Source organism: Eublepharis macularius, chromosome 8, assembly GCF_028583425.1.
Source record: "Eublepharis macularius isolate TG4126 chromosome 8, MPM_Emac_v1.0, whole genome shotgun sequence".
NCBI classification, from domain to species: domain Eukaryota; kingdom Metazoa; phylum Chordata; class Lepidosauria; order Squamata; family Eublepharidae; genus Eublepharis; species Eublepharis macularius.
Genome location: NC_072797.1, coordinates 140917933 through 140939438, shown reverse-complemented (window position 1 = coordinate 140939438; position 21506 = coordinate 140917933). Strand labels below are relative to the sequence as shown.

The 21506-nt window shown below is 44.4% G+C and overlaps 1 protein-coding gene across 1 annotated transcript in view; it reads right to left on the bottom strand.

Annotated features, from left to right (window-relative positions):
• The window catches only part of TEX15 (testis expressed 15, meiosis and synapsis associated), a 49778-nt gene that overhangs the window by 14545 nt on the left and 13727 nt on the right, over window positions 1-21506 (bottom strand). The window contains exons 3-8 of the mRNA XM_054987628.1: window positions 19465-19711; window positions 16447-16593; window positions 10574-10730; window positions 7878-7922; window positions 2403-3494; window positions 960-1313 (exon numbers count right to left, since the gene is read on the bottom strand). Of these exons, the coding sequence (XP_054843603.1) occupies window positions 960-1313; window positions 2403-3494; window positions 7878-7922; window positions 10574-10730; window positions 16447-16593; window positions 19465-19711 (2042 nt within the window). The remainder of the gene's footprint in view (window positions 1-959; window positions 1314-2402; window positions 3495-7877; window positions 7923-10573; window positions 10731-16446; window positions 16594-19464; window positions 19712-21506) is intronic.

The window sequence follows — 21506 nt, the reverse complement described above, 5'->3', positions numbered from 1 at the left end:
GATTTTCTCCAAATTTGTTTTGGATGAATTATTTGTTTTTGTTTTAAACCCAGAACCCTGAATTTCTGGAATTAATAGAACCCGAGGGTCTCTAGCATCGTGCCCGTATTTTGCGACACGCACTAATGCATGTGGTAAAGCGTATGTCTGTCCAGTATCAAGACTTGTGCTTTTGTTCTTTTGCTCTACTGGGGGTATTTCCACAGCTGCTTTTTCATTAGAAATAGGATCTTTCCCACTGAAAATGGGAGATAACTTGGAGATAGTGTCTGGCTTAAAAGAGTTTAGCTTTCCTGATCTTTTTTTAACTGATGTGGCAAGTCTGTCTATACTTAGCTTTACATTAAACTCACAAGTATCTTCAATTTCTCCTGAGTCTGCATGACTGAGGCTTAATTCCTCAGTCGCAATAGCTAAATTTACATGTTTTTTAATATTTTTGCTTGTCACGTTATTTTTCCTTGCTTTACAAGAGCTGAACTCCTGCCCTCCTGTGAAAGGAGTAAAATCTTTTTGGATATTATTTCCCAATACTACATTTGCATAAGCCTTCTGCTCATTACTCATTCTGCATTCATCACTGGCTGATTTCATGTCACTGAGTTCCAGGGTATCTGAACTGGTGGACTTTTCAGAGATCTCACAGTCTATTACTCTGACTCCCCTATCATTACAGCTATGAGGTGTATCTGAAATGAAAGCAGATGTTATAGAAGAATCCAAATGTAAGGATCCACTTTCATTACTGTTCAAGAGACAGGTTGTACTAGATGTCATATTCACTTCACTTGCAACGGGTCTTTTTAATTTGAATTTTGTTTTTTCACCTGTTTCTCTCATTTCTATGGCGTGTTTACCTGTCCTAATATTCGGCTTTTTTTGCTGTGTAAAACAAGAGGCTATCTTTTGGACAGACATGACATTGTGACTTGCACAATCAGAACTTTTGAGCAAGTTACTCAATAAGATTTTATGTGACTTTGATGAGTCATTTCTTTTCTGCTTTCCAGTCTTGGCCAAGATTTTTAAATATTTCTGAACACTCCTCTGAGCTTTTTGTAAGTGAAACATCGCTCCACTTATTTTTCGAGACAGGTGCTTGTTCTTGCACGATGAGGCCTCGGTGTTAAGAGTATGCAAAACATTCTTAATGTGCTTTTCAGATTGTTCAAACGTTTCAAATTGCCCCTTAAATAACGGAAGCGCCATTTCAGCTGAACGAGTGTTCAGTGCTTTCTTTCTGTGATAAAGTCTGGATTTTTTCTCATCCAGTTTATATTTTTCATTTTTTTTCTCTTGTGACCTTTTTGTATCTTTTTGTTGTTTTGAAGATTTAGCTACAAATTCTCCTATTTCTGTCTTCATTTTGAGGGAGCTATGATGGGGATGTAATGTGTTGTTAGCTACTGTAATTTGTAAGTTAGGCCTCACATATATGTTAAACAATTTTGTTGTTTTCCCCACATCTATTTTTCCCTCATACGAACTCTCATTTTTGTCTTCCTTCACAGAAAGACTTTCTGATATCTCTGAATTTGGACTAGGTTTATCCAGCAAACTCTCCCAATCCATACGTTCTTGTAAATACTGATATTCAGAGTTAGGTTTTTCACTAGACCCATCTACTTGACTACACAGCACCTGTGGTACTGAGACACTTTTCTTAGACAGAATTTCAGTCTCACTATTAACTTCTAAGTCTGGGGTATTAATGTCCCTACACTCTACCACCAATTCCTGTTCAAATATTTCTGGCATACTATCGTTACAAGACAAGCTATTGTTCAATGCTCCAAAACGTTCGTTTGCAGAATGAGGCGTGTTCCCAGATTGAGGATGTTTAACTTCTGTATTCTTCACAGATCCCAAAGGTACAGCAGTACAGGTGATTAACATAAAGGCCCTGTCCTGTGTTGCTAAATGGGTTGTCAGGTTTGTGCATTTAGTGAGCGATGCCTGATCCGGTAGGTCCCTCAATTTTACTTTGCCACCATCTATTTTCATCAACTGTGATTCTGCCAATGAACATTTCTCTTGAAAATTCAAGTTGAAATCAGAAGCTGAGCTTTTTGAATCCAAAATATGAGAAGTGTCCATCCAGTCTTTTACATTATCTGTGTGTTCTTCTAATTTTTTAGAAGTATTTTCTTCCTTTTTGCCTACGGAGTCACTTCCCTCATCTGAAAGAGCAAGCATTCGCCTATTAGCGTTTTTAGGGATTTCATTTATGATGGGTTTTCCAGGGTGCGCCATTTCTTGAAGATTATTTTGTTCGAAAATCTCAGCATGCCATTGATCTCCTGAAGACCATTCACAGACATAGTCATCTTCAGTCCAATCAACCCTCAGCAGACTTTCGGGAAGATGCGTTCTTGTATGAAGTCGAGACTCTGACGTCTCACCATCTCCCTTTGGTGTACGCTGGCTACTGGAACACTCTGAATCCAGACTGGCGGAGCAGTGCGCTTCCGAACTGTAACCATCATCCTCTTGTAGCTGGCTATTCATTTCCATCTCGTCTTTGTCCGCTGTGGCACTTTCAAAATCGGGGCTGCACGTACTTATCTGGAAAGGCGGTGCAAGAACAGAGTGCTCTTTGTTATGTGTGTAAGTGCTGTCGCTTACGTAGCTAGAAACTACACTGTTTGCATTGACATGGTTTTCATTCTGGTCTAACATTTTATGTCCTGTTTGAACAGGAAATGGTTTTGGATATTTTACTTTTTCATCTCTTTCTGCAAGGACTTGGTTGGCATCTTTGATCCCACAATGTGCAGAGTTTAAAGAACTACGACTGGTTTTGACAGCAAGATCTGTTTCGATGTTCTGGGAATCTATGGCCTGCTCCTTGTTCATCAAATGCTCATCATTTCTATTTAAAGGTGACTGATGCTCTCCTGAAATCCTCTCTTTCCATGGCGTTTTTGCCACATGCTGCTCTTGGTTAAACGCGGGCCAGGGTATTCCTAAAGTGGCAGACATCTTCATTTCTGTTTTGTATTTCAGCTTGTTTTCACACAGAGAAATCCCATGGGAGACTTGCTCTCCGTTTTGCTCCCCTAGGTTTTTCCCCTTTTTTGTTAGCCTAGGATCCTTAATCGATTTAGAAGTAATTATGGTGCTAAATTCACTATAATTAACTAACGGATCTGGAACTGAAGTGTCCTCCAGATTCTTACTAGACCTTTCCACGTGGTCACTTCCGGCATCTCTACTACAATCCACACCAGGTGCACACTGAACATTCAATACATCTGCTTCTATCTGTGCTGAATCCCTTTGTCCAAGTAATTCATGTTTTATTTTCCTTCCCGGTGTTTCAGGTACAGAGTTATTCCAGTTGTGTGCACTTCCAGACAAAGAAGAAACTTCTACAGAGACATCATCATTTACTGCGCAGTTTTTGGACTTGTGGAAATGCTCATAGATAAGCTCGCTATTACCTATCCTTGTGACTATTGTACAGTTTTCCAGTAGAAGGCCTTGGCCCCTTCCTGTGAATGCAAGAAAACAAGTGAGAATACAACTTTACTGAAGTTACAAGCTCTTATCCTTTTAAAAAAATCCTATGACAAATCGATATTGAAATATTCCATGCCAAAACATACAGGCACTGGTGTTGATTCTCTAGCCATGATTTCTTATGTCATTTCACAATGTTCATAAACAGTGCAGACATTCAACAAATGAAACTTGGAGACAAGTTTGTATTAATAGAAGTAACATTTCAATATGTATTGTCAAAGGCTTTCACGGCCGGAGAACGATGGTTGTTGTGGGTTTTCCGGGCTGTATTGCCGCGGTCTTGGCATTGTAGTTCCTGACGTTTCGCCAGCAGCTGTGGCTGACATCTTCAGAGGTGTAGCACCAAAAGACAGAGATCTCTCAGATGACACTGAGAGATCTCTGTCTTTTGGTGCTACACCTCTGAAGATGCCAGCCACAGCTGCTGGCGAAACGTCAGGAACTACAATGCCAAGACCACGGCAATACAGCCCGGAAAACCCACAACAACCAACATTTCAATAATTTAAAAGATATTGACCATTCTCAACTGAATGTTTACAAGTAGTTTCTGAGAGGGGAAAGAGAAGGCTAGTTTGGCTAGGAGAGCTCTTACACAGTCTGAGTGACAGAATTTAGCTTGATTTGTATGGTAGGGGAGATTGAATGGGAAGAAAAGGAAACAGAGCTATTTAGTCAAGAGCATCCTGGCTGAAGGAAAGCGGCAAAATTCCGAGAAGTAGGTAACGGAGAAGGGGAGCCTAACGAAGAGAAGACCAGCACAGAATCAGATAGGCCTAAAGGACAGAAAAAACTGTGCCGGAAAGGAGGTGGCAAAGAGGTAAGCAAGGAAAGTTGCAGAAGCAAGTAAGGACAAGTACACATTTTTGATGCAAAGCAGAGTCTTGAGGAAACAATGGGCAGTGGAAGCATGGAGCCGCAGAACAGAACACAGCCGGTCTGGAGAATACTGTCATGCGGAACCTCGGGGCTGAAGAGGCTGCGAGTACATCCAAAAAGGGAGCGGCAAAATGAACGGACTTTATAAGCCGGAAGACTGTTTCACAGAGTATTACACTTTCAAGAGGCACAGAGAAGAAATTCCAGCAGGTGTGGCTTCTTCTATCCTCATAGCAGGATAGAAAATTTCGCACTTGTTGGAATTCTCCCTTCTGTGCTATTCTTAAAAGTGTAGAACGCTTAAAGGGGACATAAAAGCATTGGAAGGAGACTGGGGGAGGCTAATTTTTACAAACTAGCAGAATTGGGCATGGTACGAAAGGTTCCCTTCACAGGATGCAACGAACTGACACTGTGGCTTCATTTCAACTTACTTCTTTCCTCCTGTTCCAACTGCCTTCTGAAGAAGAGTAGCAGCTGAGGAGAACGGACCACTGGATACTCACCACGAAGGGTCCTTTCTCTGAGGAAAGGAGGACATCTTGATGGGTGATTCCCACCCTCTAGTCATGGAGACAGGAACAAATTTTCTACTTCCTGTCTTCCTAGTGGGAGTCACCCTTTCTTTCAGTTTTGGCAACCCCGAAAGCAGTTATAGCGTCATAATTATGAATACAACACTCTAAAATTGAATAAGGAGAAAGGTGAGAACAAACGTATTAAGGGGAAACATCAGGACAGGAAGTAAATTTGTCAGGCAGAAGAGAGTGAAAAGGCAATGACTTCGGGAGGGGCAAGATGTCCTCCTTTCCTCAGAGGAGAAGGGCCCTTCACGGTGAGTATCCAATGGCCCGTTCTCCCTCTGAGGCGGAGGACATCTTGATGGGACCTCCCAGAGCAGTGTCCCTATTTTCTGGGTGGGTCATTGTCATCTGGTCATAAGATATGTTGTAATATTCTTCTGCCAAACGCTGCATCAGCCGAGTCGTAAGTGTTCAGATTATAGTGTTTAATAAAGGCAGATACAGACGACCAAGTAGCTGCCTTGCAAATCTCTTAACTGTAGAATATCAGGCAAATGCTGTGCTGGTGCAGCACTTCATATTGAGTGAGCAGTAATCCTAGCTGGTAGGTCTAGTTTTTGAATTTTGTGTGCTTTGATAATACATGCCTTGAAGTTATTGCTAATGGCAGATTTAGACATCCTCATTCCTTTATTCGGTGAAGATATAAATAAGGAAGCTGTCTTCCAGATTTGCTCTGTTATATAAAGAAATGCTTTTAGAATAAGTCTTATGCCCAGAGAATGCCACATTTCTTCTTTGGGATGAGAAGTATTTGGTCAACTGATAGTAGACATAATTCCAGTGATCTGTGGGAGAGATCACTTTTGGTATGAAGGTAGGATCTGTTCTCAGGACCGTTTTGTCATTGCATAAGATACGTAGCTCAAGCTAATTAACAGGGTACCTGGTTCCGATACCCTTCTTGCAGATGTAACTGCAGAGAGGAACAAAGTCCTCAAGCACATAAGAATTTCCTTGACAGGCTCTCAAAGGGGTGTCTTGTATCAACATACACAACTGTATGCATTTTCCAAGTCAGAAATTGGTGAATATGTGGCGGATCCTTCAGAGTATCACACTAGAGGGAGCTACATGTGTGAAGTGACTGGACAGACTCAGACTCTAGTGGCAGTACTGTTGTTAAGACTGTGACCTGACATCTTAAGATTGAGGCTCTGAGACTGCTTGCATGATCGACCTGTAGGAAGTATATAATGGATCTGGTTTTGGGTTTCATGACATTAACCCCTTTTTCTTTTGCATCTCCTGTGAAGGCTTTTTATGATGCATTATACATCCTGTTAGTGGACTGTCTCCTAGAGGCCAGTCGCATGTTGGTTACTTCTTGAGAATAACCTAGTCAAGAGTGTCTCGCTCACTCTTCATGCAGTTAAATGTAGCTATTCCAGGTGTGGATGCGGAACTTGGCATCACTGGACCATATCCAGAGATATTGGAGAGGTCAGTGGTGGAAGTGTTGACAGCTGTTGAAGAGCAGGGAGCTGTGGGAGCTGAGGGCAGTAGGGTGCTACCAATATGATTTCTGCTGTTTGTTTGTTTGTTTTTGTTCTCTTATCTTCCTAATTGGCTTCAGGAGAATTGGAGTGGTTGGAAGGCAAACAGCAGAATGCTTGGTCACTGTGACGTCAACGCTTCAGTTACTTTGTCCTCAGGATGGAAGCACCTGGTGAAATTGGTCGACATGCAGTCTGCTCTGATTAGAACGTGTTCGTCTAGTATTTGTGGTCTGAAGTGTAGTAGGGCTAGATGAATTGCCCAAAGCTCCAGGAGGTTGACAGAAGGTCTCATCTCACTGCTGGACTATCGACCTTGCACTGGTGGATCTTCTAGTGCAGCTCCCCCTCTGGACAGACCGGTGTCCGTGGAACCTGTTCCATTACTGGAATGCAGTGTTGCTTTCCTTGCAGAAAGCTGGTCATAGTAGTCCACCATACGAGGCTTTTAAAATATATATATATTATTTTATTTATTTATTTTTACTGTGAGAGGGAACTGAATGGAAAGATCTTTCTTGTTCATAATTTGTAATTGGAAGGGTCTCAGAAGTCTGTAAGGGTCTTGTATGTAGTCGACCTCACTGGATGGCGTCCACACTCAGAATCAGTCGACCCATCAGTTTCGCAAATGTCATCAATAAATACCTGGCCTTGATGATCCCTTGTGACATCTCCTTTCTCTTCTTTGCCACTGCTTCAATTAGGAATAAACAATTGTGTGTTTTTCTAATAGGGCTTCCAGATGTTCTAGTCTCTGTTTGGATTATAAAGAACTTCTCTGTAAATTGATCAGGAACTGTAAGCTTGTAGGCATGCAGAGCTTAACCTGATCAGCAAGTCATCCAGGTAAGTGTGCAGATTAAGTGATCAGCAAGTCATCCAGGTAAGTGTGTAGATTAATGCTTTTCCTCCCTTAGCTTTACACCGCGTTGATCAAATTCTTTGTGAAGGCCCTCAGTGCCCTAGAGAGGCCAAATGGAAGTACTCTGTAGATGGAGCCCCGTTGTGCAGAAATGGAGGAGTCTGGTGTCTGGACGAGATCGGAATGTGGAGATACGCTTCCATTAGATCTAGTACAGTAAGGTACTCCTTCGGCGTAGGTTGGCCCTGAGATCCATGAACAACTGATGTCAGGGTTTGAACCCAGGTCCTTCTGTATGCAAGGCAGGTCATCTGCCACTGTGCTATGGGCCCTCCAGTAGTAGGGATTCTGTGATGGATCTCATTGTCTCCAAACTGAGATGCCTAAGTCTTATGAACTTGTTGAATATTTTAAGTCTAGTATCACCCTCCAATCTCTGTTCTTTTGGCACTGTGAAGAATATGGTATACACTCCTTTTCCTCTTGTCCTGGAGGAGTGGAGGCATGAGAAAGGAGGGATGCACTTACCTGTAACAAGAGTGCCGTCTACTTGGACCGAATAATTCAGAGTCTCTGTAAAGTCACAGCAACAGTCACTATGAAACACACAGATATCTGAAAAAGTAAACTGAACTCACAAAAACACATAGCAAATAAACGTTAGTTCTTAGGGAGCCACTGGGCTTTTATCTTTTCCTACAAGGATGCAATCTGCTATTAGAGATGATCAATGGCCTCAATTCAAAGTACTTTGGCCCATACCCTTTATGCCCTAGGATAGGGTTAAACACGTTTCATGCTCCCTTCAAGGGGATGGCAGAGAGATCATAATGACCTGTTCATCTGTAGCGTAAAGGAAAAATTGCAACAGACAATTCTGGTTCTCACATAGACTAACAGTTTATAGCATTTGCTGTCTACAGAGAGTGAAATAGAGATGAGGTGCGATTTAATCTGTAGATCCTCAACAACAATAATAATGACCACTGGAACTAAGAATATATTTGCTAAGGGTTACAGCAGAGGCCCTGCCAGTAGCCAATTCAATGAAAGTTTGTTCATCAAGGACTTCTCTTCCATCAGCACTCTGACAAAAATTGGCAGTCTCAGTTTATGTAATCAAGTTTAGGAAATCTGGGAATAGCATTGCAGTGCCTGACCCAATTGCTTTACCCACAAGTAGACCATCAGCTGCACTGGACCCTGGGCCATCGCTATTTGGTGCTCTCGCTGGGTCCTGCGCCTATGGATTGCTTTGGATGTACAGCCCCCCTCCTGGTCTGTTGGCAAGGTGGCCAGCATTAGCAAGGCCAGAAATAGCTTATCTTACCTCAGAAAGCCAAGGCAGCCTTTTTTTTTTAAATCTGTCTAATGACATTTAGGAATTCCTGAGGTACTACCACAGGTCCCAATCCCATCGCATTACTCACGAGTAGCCCTCCTTCATTCGCCATGGGCTCTGGAGGCACGAATGATTGTTGACTCTCAGACCGGCTTGGCTGCCCCGCACTGGGTCTTACACCATTAGACAGGCTTAAGGATGTGGAGAAATCCACTCCACAGCCTCCTCCCAGCTGGCTGGCAATGGTGCCCTCATCTGCGAGGCCAGAAATGGCTGCTGTGTTTCCTTTGCCCAGGGAGGAATAGCGCCTTTTGCGCTTCTGGTCCCTTTCGCAATATGAGTGGCCGCAGCTGCAGCTTCCTCGCAGTTTGCCCCACTGTCTCTGGGGTTGTTGCCAGGAAGCAGCGGTGAGGGGGGCGGCTTCCAACTCTCCTTCGGAGAGGAATCCTATTGTGATGGAGAAGCATGTTCTGCTGGTCTATGATTCTGTCTTGCCATGAAATGGCTGCCACAGCTGAAGGAAGGAAGGAGAAAGCTTCCCCCGCAAGCCGTCTAGCAGGACCGCAGGGAGAAAGAGAATAGCAAGGAGGTAGAGCAGAAAGGAGTAAACAAGGGAAGAATCAGGTTCTGGAAAGTAGAAGCGAAGGAAAGGAAGAAAAACAGTTGAAAGGCAAGGCAGCGCACGGATGAAGCTGCTCTCCCTGTTGAGGCAGGAATGAAACTGAAAGAAAGGGTGACTCCCACTAGGAAGACAGGAAGGAGAAAACTTGTTCCTGCCTCCCTGACTAGAGGGTGGGAATCACCCATCAAGATGTCCTCCGCCTCAGAGGGAGAATTCAAGTTTCTACCCCTTTATCTCATGGCTTCACGCCACAAACAGACCACCATTGTAGACTCTTGTCTGTAGTTTGGGGGTGGGGGGTGTATTACTATTACTACTACTACTACATTTACTACTCAATTCTTGAAACCTAATGTACTAAAGAAACTATGACATGGCATGGCAAATCAAAGGAGTATATTGCAATAATACCTGACCCAGTCTCAGAACACCTGAGGGCTAAACTACATATCATGCTTTATACAAGTTTCTAGCAGGGACTAATAGCTATACTGGAACTGAGTCCCTGCTAACAGCTCTCACCTAAAAACCCAGCAGAGGTTCTATTTGGATGGGAACTGCTGCATGGGAGGAGAGGGGGCACCTGCCTCCCCCCCCCAACATCATTCTCTGCAGGCAAAACAGTCAATTTTGGCTACCAAAAAGAATCATAGAATCACAGGGTTGGAAGGTACCTCTAGGGTCATCTAGTCCACCCTCCTGCAAAATGCAGGAAATTCCCAAATACCCCCCCCCCATCACAAAGCGACCCTTACTCCATGCCCAGAAAAAGGCCCACGGAGAGGAAGAAGAATATCCTTCTCCCATGCAGCAGTTCTGACCCAAATCAGGGCACTGCTATGCTTTCACACAAGAGTTGTCACCAACAAATCACAGCGGCAATGTGGCTGCCAGTCCCTGTTGGCATCCAGCACAACTCGGGCAAAGTACAACCCGTAGATGGCCCACACCAACCTAGCAGCTAGGCTGCCCCGTCGGCCATTCGCTGTTTCACATTATATACTGGAGCAGGCTAGCACTTTAAAAACACACACATGCACACACACGATGCTGTCATCATGTGCAGTCTGCCCCACAACTGTGCCAGAATAATGTCAGAAAATAATGTTAAACAGCTGCTCCAGGGACAATTTATGTGCTTTTACCAAGACTGACCAAAACACAAATGTTTAGGATCAAGGTTCTGTTAACATATCTTACACTCTAGGAAACATTCTAACACATGAGAACAAGAAATGCCCGTTCATAATGTTAGCTTACCCTTAGAGAAACTTTTAGGTCTACACTTTGAAGAAACGACAGGGTAGTCAGCTCTCACTTTCTGATTAACACATTTCACTTTCACTACTGCATGTGGAAGACACTGCCTAGGCTTATCCACAGGTTTTGAAAGTTCACTGTATTCGTAAAAATATACCTGTAAATATGAAAAACATTAAAGGAATATAAGTAGCATCATCTACTAAGGAAATTCAAGCACTGCTCATACTTAGGGAAAACTGACTTCTAAGTTATCCACTACTGTATACAACAAATTTCAAAGTACCAGTTCTTTGGCATGATATCATTAGCTGAGCTGTTGTGGCAATATGGGAAGTTTAAACACATCCTAACTTCTGAGGAGTATTATAAACGGTCCCTGCAGATGTAATTTCTACGCTCTATTTTTTCAAGGTGAGGCACTCTATTCATAGGCCTCTTCATCACATCTCTCAACAAGAAGTGTGCGTGATACTGCCCGAGAGTAGAAAATGGGAAGGCCCCTCTTGGGGACGCCTGCCAGCTTTCTTGGTCAGGTACCCTTCTGTATGCCTTTCACCCTATCCCACTTACGACTCTAACCCTCAGCAAAATGATAAAAGAAGGTTCCTCAGCAATTATAGTAGCTCCATACTGGCTGAGGCAGACCTGGTTTGCCAGCCTCTTCCACATGGCTCAAAACAGAACCCAACAATTTCCTCTAGCCACCTGAATACTGGATTTGAACACATCTGAACAGAACACTTCCATTTCGAAGGAACTTGGCATCCAAACTAACTGTTCAGTGTATAAATGCAGGTCTTCACTCACTCTTCTGTGAGAGATTCTAGAGGTGATAGTTTTGACGCAAAATCGGAACAGGCATCCGAGTCATCATCTGACTGAGTAGAAGGATTCGATGGAGGGCCTAGAGCCACACTTCCTTCCGGAACTGTGGTTGGAACCATTGAAGACTTTGTCTTCCATGTATTGTCGAAGGCTTTCACGGCCGGAGAACGATGGTTGTTGTGGGTTTTCCGGGCTGTATTGCCGTGGTCTTGGCATTGTAGTTCCTGACGTTTCGCCAGCAGCTGTGGCTGGCATCTTCAGAGGTGTAGCACCAAAAGACAGAGATCTCTCAGTGTCACAGTGCGGAAAAGATGTTGGCAGGTCATTTGTATCTACTCAGGAGGGGTGGGGTTGAGCCGAGTCATCCTGTAAGAGTTTCCCAGGGTGTGGAATGCTAATGGCGGGAGGCTTCACTGTATCCTGAGGAGGTTCTTTTGCATATGGATTGGAGCTTGATGTGCTAATCTTCTCTGCAGGGCTATTGTCGAGTATAGAGTGTTTTGTTAGCCTGGTGTTTTTCAGAACTGGAAACCATGCTCTGTTCATTCTTAAGGTTTCTTCTTTCCTGTTGAAGTTTTGCTTCCCTGTGCAGTCTGACAAAGTAGTTGGAAGTGTTGTCCAGTATTTTGGTGTCCTGGAATAAGATACTGTGCCCTGTTTGAGTTAGGCTATGTTCAGCCACTGCTGATTTTTCAGGTTTACCAAGTCTGCAGTGTCTTTCATGTTCTTTTATTCTTGTCTGGATGCTACGCTTTGTGGTCCCGATGTAAACTTGTCCACAGCTGCAGGGTATACGGTATACTCCTGCAGAGGTGAGGGGGTCTCTACTGTCTTTTGCTGATCGTAGCATCTGTTGTATTTTTCGGGTGGGTCTGAATACTGCTTGAAGGTTATGCTTTTTCATAAGCTTTCCCATCTGATCAGTAATTCCTTTGATATATGGCAAAAACACTTTTCCTGTAGGAGACTGTTTTTCCTTGGTTGTTTGATTCATCCTGGGTTTGATTGCTCTTCGTATTTCATTTCTGGAGTAGCCATTTGCCTGAAGTGCATGGTTTAGATGATTAATTTCCTATTGAGAAAGTGCGGCTCACATATCTGTCTTGCACGATCCACTAATGTTTTCATTATGCCTCTTTTCTGTCGGGGGTGGTGATTGGAGTTTTTGTGTAAGTACCGATCAGTGTGAGTTGGTTTCCTGTAGACTTTGTGACCTAAGTGAAAGTTTGCTTTGCGGATGACCAAGGTATCCAGAAATGGGAGTTTCCCCTCGATTTCTTTCTCCATTGTGAATTGTATGTTCAGGTGGATGTTGTTGAGATGATTCAAAAACCCCATCAATTCTTCCTCCCCATGGCTCCAAATGATAAATGTATCATCCACAAACCGGAACCATACACTAGGTTTGTGGGGTGCTGATTCTAGAGCTGTTTTTTCAAAATGTTCCATGTAGAAGTTTGCTATAACTGGGCTGAGAGGGCTCCCCATGGCCACCCCATCCATCTGTTCATAGAATTCGTTATCCCATTGGAAGTAACTGGTTGTCAGACAATGATGGAATAAGGCTGTTACATCCTCTGGGAAAATCTGATTAATAAGTGCAATAGTGTCTTTTACTGGAACCTTGGTAAACAGGGATACAACATCAAAACTGACAAGTATGTCTTGTGGATTGAGTTTCAGAGAACTGATTTTGTTGATGAAATCTGCTGAATCCTTGATGTAAGACGAGGTTTTCCCGATGTGGTCCTGCAGGAGATCGGCCAGATGTCTAGCTAATTCATATGTCGGTGAACCAATGGCACTCACAATGGGTCGGAGTGGGACTGAATCCTTATGTATTTTAGGGAGTCCATATAGTCTGGGTGGCTGTGCTTCTGTCTTGCATAGTTTTCTGTGCATGTCAGGATGTAGTGAGGAATTCTGATTTTCATAATAATGATATCATAATAATGAATATCATAATAATGATAAGGGGATCCGTACGGCGAATATCAGATCTAATGGCATTTATGATGATACTAGCAACAAAGCCCGTTGTGGGAAAATATACAACGGGCTGTAGAAATGGGAGGACGGGCGGGCAGGCATTCGCTCCTCCTCCTTCACTGATTCCAGCTGGTGGAGGAGGGGGGTGGGCATAGTCATCTGCTCCACGCCTGACCTGCCTGATCTCGGCCACGTGAAGGGGTGGTGGGCTTTGCTACCTGCTCCGTGCCTGATACATGCCAGGTAAAGCGGGGGGCATTGCCTCCTGTTCTGTGCCTGATCCCAGCTGCGTGAAGGGGGGCGGGCATTGCCACCTGCTCCAAGCCTGATCCCAGCTGCGTGAAGGGGGGTGGGCATTGCCACCTGTTCCCCACTGGGTGAAGGAAGGAACAGGCATTGCCTTTTGCTCTGTGGCTGATCCTGACAGGTGGAAGTGGGTGGTGAACTTTACTACCTGCTCTGCTCCTGATCCCAGCTGGGTAAAGGGGGTGCGGGCATTGACATCTGCTCTGCTCCTGATTCCAGCAGGGTGAAGACAGGGTGGGCATTGCTGCCTGCTCAGTGGCTTATTCCAGTAGGTTGAAGAGGGCGGGCATTGCCACCTGCTCTGCTCCTTATCTTGGCTAGGTGAAGGGAAGAAGGGCATTGCCTCCTGCTCTGCGCCTGATCCCATCCAGGTGAAGGCGCAAGGTGGGCATTGCCCCCTGCTCCACTCCTGATCCCAAATGGGTGATGGGGAGTGGGCACTGCCAAGTGCGCTGCTCCTAATATCAGCTGGGTTAATGTGGGGGAAGGGCATTGCCATTTGTTCTGCTCCTAATACCAGCTGGGTTAAGGCAGGGGAGGGCATTGCCACCTACTCCGCTCCTAATGCCAGCTGGGTTAAGGTAGGAGGTGGGCATTTCCAGTTCCTCTGCTCCTGATCCCAACTGATTCAAAGGGGGGGGGGCAGCGGGCATTGCCACCTGCTCCTCTGCTGCTTAACTGGGTTAAGGCAGAGGGTGGGCATTGCCACCTGCTCTGCTCCTAATGCCAGCTGGGTTAAGGCAGGGAGAGGGCATTGCCATCTGTTCCAGTCCTAATACCAGCTGTGTTAAGGTGGTGGTGGGTATTGCCACCTGCTCCACTCCTAATATCAGCTGGTTTAAGTTGCATGGTGGGCATTGCCACCTGCCTCACTCCTAATACCAGCTGGGTGAAGGCAGAAGGCAGGCATTGCCACCTGCTCCCATCCTGCTCCAGTCCTGGGCTTCCCACCATGGCACATTTTCTGGAGGGAAATGGTGCCTTGTCTAGACTTCCCTCCACGGCAGCACCCTCTGGTGGTGCACCAGGGTATAAAGTGAGTTGTCTGAAATACGCTTACTCAATTATATAGTAAGATGCCAGGTCCATTTGGCTATTAGTATCAGATGAAACGGAGGAACCTCTACAGTTTCCATGGGGAGGCCAGGAGACGGCAGCAGTGGGGAAAAGGCTGTTGATGCCTCAGTGACTTTGGGAATCTCATCCTCTGAAAGAGACAGAAGCGAGGAAGAATGCCGTCTCAGAGTTCTCAGAACCTTGGTCAGATTCAAAGAATTTCTTCCTCTTATGGGACTTTGTTGACAAAGGCTTCTCAATACGTTTGGTCTTCAACTTCACCTTTTTAGTAGCGGGTTCCGAGGAGGATCATGATGCAGATGCAACCAACTGCTGTTCGGAACCTGACCTCAGTGCAGAGGATGATGGTGGAACCAAGGAGGCCCGCTTAGGGTGCTGTAGTTCTTTCTCTGATGAGGTGGAACCCTTAAGGGCAGACTTCCAAAGTGCAGTTTTCAGCCATAATGCCCTTTCATGGCGTGCTTTCCGCATAAACTATTTACAGACCACACACTTCAAAGTGTCATGGCCTTCGCCTAGGCAGAAGAGGCATTTTTCATGGCCACTGGACTGGGCCATCTTTATCCCGCAACGTGAACATTTCTTGAAGAGGATCTTTGAAGCCAGGGAACTGAAGTCTCTAACTTGCATTCAGAAAGGATCCAAGGAACAGAGATGAGATGTCCTTCTTCAGCAACTGCAAAAGAAGTGAGGGAGCAAGCCACTCACCCGCCCTTTTACAGCCACACCAGGGAAAAAAGTGCACAAAAAGGTCAAACGAGTGTCTCATGCCTCTAGGAGCTGGCCTGCATATGCGCAGATCCAGTGTGGGACTGCACAGAAGCCACAACGATGAAGTTGAGGTACACTGCTGCAATGCAGCTTGATTAGAGTATAAATTAGCATCTGTAGTGAGACTGGAGTGTTATGTCTCTATTCAGCCCTCAGGCTCCATTCTTCTGAACTCAAGTTCAGCAATCTCACTTTGTAATCTGCCCTTGAAGCTTCTTTGTTTGAGGACAGCCGCTTTTATGTCAGCAATGGAATGTCCTCAAACAAAGAAACTTCAAGGGCAGATTACAATGTGTGATTGCGGAACTTGAATTCATTCACAAGTTCAGAACAACTGAATCCCTGGAGCTGAACAGAGATGTAAGATGCTTATCGTGAGGTACCAATTTCTGATCTAATCAAGCTACATCGTAACCTTACATCCTGACTCCCTTCTTTGCTTCATCTCTCTCACCTCCTGACTGTAAGACAAAGGCTCAGGGATCTCCTCTCCTACTTGCATCAAAAGGAGATTTGACTCTTGTAAGCTTATACCTTGAAAATCTTGTCAGTCTCTAAGGTGCCACTGGACACAAATCCTGCTGGCTAGAATCAGTGCCATCCATAAACAAAAAATGCAGGGGTGCTAAGCAGTCTGCTGTAGCCAAAATGACATGCCCACAAGACAAGCACAAAATGAGACATTTTGTGGCTCCTTCCTCTGCACCAGCATCATCAAAGCCCACCAAACATTTCAGGTAGGATAATATAAGGCTAAATCTGGTTTTCAAATGTCAAAATCCACCAAAACTGAACAACACCAACAAATCTGACTTCAGTAATATAAACAAGAAGGAAAATAAAATGTATGACATTGTATTATACATTTTAAATAGAAGTAGTAGTAGTGAAAGGTAACCTACTAAAGATCCAATGGCCTGATCTTCTATTGAATCCTTGAGTGAAGGATGAATTCTGGATATGTGACAATCAAATTTTGGCGTTGGATCCAATGCAATTTTCTTTTTGCTTTTTGGAGGCTGAATTTTTTTCACTTTTCCTAAAAGAACCTGATCAATTGAAGCAAAGGAAAGCAACGTCATTGTAGGACTGCATTAAAAGATTGGCACAGAACAGAAACAAGTGGCCAAAAGAATGATAATCAAGACCCCGGATAATAACAACAACAACTGTGCTTGTATACAGCTCTTCTAGACAGATTAGTGTGCCATGCAGAATGTTTAACAAGGTCAGTGTTATTATTATCCCCAATACAGCCAGGGAGCTAGGAGTGGCTCACCCAAGGCAATCCTGCTGAGCTCATGGCAGTAGAGGGATTACTTTATAACAAATTACTATAGCCCCTGATCAGAGCCTTTTTTCTGGGGAAAGAGGTGGTGGAACTCAGTGGGTTGCCCTCGGAGAAAATGGTCACATGGCCTGTGGCCCCGCCCCCTGATCTCCAGACAGAGGGGAGTTGAGATTGCCCTCCGCGCCACTCCCGTGGCACGGAGGGCAATCTCAACTCCCCTCTGTCTGGAGATCAGGGGGCGGGGCCACCAGCCATGTGACCATTTTCAAGAGGTTCCGGAACTCCGTTCCACCGCGTTCCTGCTGGAAAAAAGCCCTGCCCCTGATTATTCCCAGGTATAGCACTGACACCTTGTACCGATTTCAAACAAACTTTTGTCCCAAACCAGGCATAATGATGTTCTATTATTGCCAAGGGTGGAAATGTAATGACAGTGGCATCCACTCGACTACACAGATGCCATTCCCATTAAGGTAAGTAACATGCTTCCACTTCTGACCAATTTAAGAGGTACAAGGGATTTTAAAGCACTGGTCAGACGAGCACGCATAACTCAGAGCCAGTCTAACAGTGCCTAGAAGGCTGGTCTGGGATTTGAGACACCGGGTTCAAATTCCCTCAATACTATGGAAGTTCACTAGGTGACCTCGGGCCAGTCTCTCAGCCCAACCTATCTCCTGGGACTGATGAAAGGATAAACTGGGATGAGAGAATCATTTATGTTGGCCTGGTCTAGTTGGAAGGAGGATAAAAATGTACTTGGAGAGGTGTACATCATCACATGAACACGCATGCACAGTCCAGTGAATCCCAAACAGCATCTGAAGGTGTTAGCAGTCAGATCCCTCCGCCTGCTAAGGGGCTGTTTATAGATGTGAAATCATAAAGCCCCCCTTGTCATATGTCAGAAGCACAAGGCACTGCTTGGCGTGAAATGATGCGAGTCAGGCGAGAGCCTAGAAAAATATTTTGGAAGGGTCTTCTAAGAAACTCCTATCTCATCCATGCCCAGCCTTACTTCCCCTCACCCGTTTACCCTGGTCTAACAATACTTAACGCTATTCAGCAAACCCAGTAGCTTTTCCCATCTGGTACTCTAAGGGTTATCAAGCACCATCTCACCGATAGTCCACTGCAGGTAGATGCATCAAGCCTCTCCCAGCTCATTATCCATTTCCAGAGAAAACCTATTAAGTCATTGTTTTGGGGGCGAAGACAGCTTGCCTCAGGAAGCATTTTGCCCTGTATCTGGACTCCCTAGCTACCAGTGAGTGTGTGTGTGTGTGTGTGTGTGTGTCTTTGGATCAGAACACCCCCCCCCCCTGCCGCCACCAATCCATTTGGGTCTCTTCTCTTTGTTGTGAAATCCTGGGCGTCTTGCTGCTGCCTCCATGAACCTCCTCTTCTAGACTGGAAACTACTGCCTTCCCTGAACTGCTTTCTCCCTTTCCTCCCTGACAGGGCTGGAGCGCCCATAGAGGCCAGGTAGGAGGTGGCCTCAGGCGCAGGGTGCCGGAGGGAGCACTGCAGGAGGCGCGGGGGGCGGAAGCGCGCGCCACAAAGCAGCAGCTCCTATCCCTCCCGCCCCGCGCTGCTGCCGCCGCCGCCAGCACAAGCCCCTGGCTAGGCACAGCCGCCGCAGGCAGGCATCTGCAGCAGCGCAGGCAACCAAGTGGGAGAGCTCGGAGGCCGCCCGCAGCGGTGATCAGCCCAGCGGCGGCACGTGTGCCCCTGTGATGATGTCACATGTGACATCACACAGGCCGGTGCGCGCGCGCGTGTGTATGGGGGGGGTGCCCGGCCAGCTGGCTGCGAGCGCCGCAAACCCTTGCGCCGCCTCTGCTCCCTGATTTCCTCTTAGTTAGCTTTGTATGTGTGCTGTGTGTGACTTTTGTACGTTTGCCCTTTTATTTCTCTTTTAATTAAAAAACCCTTTCTGGTTGAACATCTGGCTGGCTTTATTTTGAGAGTTCTCTAAGGGAATAATCCCAGTAAACATAGGCGGAGAATCCCATTTATCCCCTCTCGCTTGTCTCCTTTTAAGATAATTCCCTGAACTAATTAGTAGGCTATATAGGTAACAAGTCTTGCTCAATAATATCAAAAGGAGTCCAATGACAACTTGTATGGCCTGACTCTTTTGTTCCCACACAGCATCCAGTGTATGGGGTCTGCATGTCTAGAATGAATGTTTCATGAGCCTAAGGACCCCACAACATGATCAAACCTGTTTCTGGACCACAACAGTTTGGGCTAGAGACCAAAAGAAAGTTTCTAACTTTTAAGGGCAAATACTTCTAAAATAAATTCACAATTCTTCAACAAAATCACAATTCAATTGTGAGAATCATAATTCTTCAACAAAAGAACTTCCAGGATTCCTGCATGCACTAGCTGAACTGGGATTTATTCAAAGGTTTCAGACTAACTCCTTGGTCCCAAGTTGAACCAAGGATTTTCATTCCACTGTAACAATGACTATCTAAACAAAAATTTGTGATCCCCACACATTACAGGTGCCAACTAGCTTAGCAGGGGCTCTGTTTCTTTTCTTCCTGATTATGCTGATTTTATTTTTGATGCTACAAGAAGTTTCATAATAATCAATGATTCCTTGTACAACACTTACTCTGAAAATAATGATATTTTCTACTGGGACAGAGTATTTGGATGCATAATTCAAAGCTATATCAACATGTCTGAATAAATATACACCAAGTTGAGGATTTCCTAGTTCCTTCATAATGTCTAGTTCTTTTTTGATTGAATTACTAGTACGAAGGCCACTCTGACAGATTTTCAGGACTTCATCTTTAACCACAACTAAAAACCCAGAGAATTCTTTGTCCATTCTTCCTTGTTCACGTATCTGAGTTCTAGCAATAAAAAAAACAAAGAGTCAGATGTATTTCCAAATAATTATATACACACATATTCAATACAGTAAGGAATTATTTCATTGGCCTCACAAAGTTCCATGCCCTGACTTGGACAACCCAGGTGAGCCTGATCTCATGAAATCTCAGAAGCTAAGCAGGGTCAGCCTTGTTAGTACGTAGATGGGAGTCCTCCAACAAAGACCAGAGCTGCAGAGGAAGACAATGGAAAACCACCTCTGTTAGTTTCTTGCCATGAAATCCTCACCAGGGGTCATCATAAGTCAGCTATGACTTGAGGGCACTCTCCACTCCATTCTACTGCACAAAGTTTCATAATATTTCCTACTTTCTATTTCTAGGAAGGCATGCCAAGTCAATCTCTTTCAGGGGGCTTTTTGTTTGGAGAAAGCTTCTATTGATTCATGTTGAGGATCACCCCAACTTTGTAAATGAAATTAATTTGTTGGGTTATTGTTTATGGTTCTATCTATATTGATCCCTGCACTCAGCCACATACCCAAGGGAAAGGGACTTGATGCCCAACTTCTTCCCTCTAATTAAAAGCACCCCAGTAGAGACTAGAGATGGGCACGAACCAAAATACGAACCAAAATTCATGAATCAGGCCAGTTCGTGGCTTGCGAAGCAGTGGTCCAATAGATCCCATTTCTGACAAACCGCCATGAACTTTAGGCTGGTTCATTTAGTTTGTTTTTTGGTTCATCACTGCAGGCAGCCTGGTGCCGATCAATCAGTTTCCTAGGCAACAGGGGATGGACTTCCTGCAGACCTTCTGCTGGTCTGGAAGAAACCTTCTGCTGACCCGGATGTGATGTTTTCACGAACCAAGCGAACCAGTTTACAAACTGGGGGGGGGGGGCAGGTTCATGAAAGTTCATGGTTCGTGAAATTTGACGAACCACGTGGTTCGTTTTTTCCCCAGTTCGTGCCCATCTTTAGTAGAGACATAAATTTCCAGAAATGTTAAGGCCATGGGAGGAATGACAGGTTTCTTCCATTTTTTCTAGAAAACAAAACCCAGATATTTGACGGAAATTCACAATATAAGCAATACTTTCATATCAAACTAAAACATTATTGCTTTAAAAAGTGGGAGTTTTTCCAGCAGATTTAGCTGTGAGTTTGCTGATGCTGTGTGTGCTTTAAATCTGAAAGTTTTTTAAATTGCCATTTTGTGAATGTCAATCTGTTTTAATTTTGTTAATTGGATTATTTATGTCCATGCAACTTGGTTGCTCCATTGTTCATCACGCTGACTTTAATGACAGAAATGTTTTAAATAAATAAAACACCATAAAAATGCATAATTACTTAACCTGTAAAACTGTAGTACATGCATATTTATGGAATTTGAAATATAAATGCCTTGGGAGCGATCCTAAACAGGTCTACTCAGAACTCTCATGTTATTCAATAAAGGTTTAAGCTTGCTTCAAGCCAAACTGTGAACATATCCAAATACTTCACAGAAAGATGTGCATGTTACCTTTGTTTGGAAAAAACCCCAAAACTTTTGTAGTAGAAAAGAGCAAGGGTCCAGCAGCACCTATAAGACTAACAAAATTAGTGGTAGGGTATGAGCTTTCGTGTGCCGCTGCTCACTTCTTCAGATACAAAACTTTTGTAGTAAACAACAGAAAGGACATTGCTGGGACAGAAACAGCCCCGTGTAGTCACAGCAAGACTAGCAACATACTTGGCTATTGAATTAAACCTTAAAACATGTAAAAAATAAACTCTTCAATAATTTATCACCATCATGAACACATGA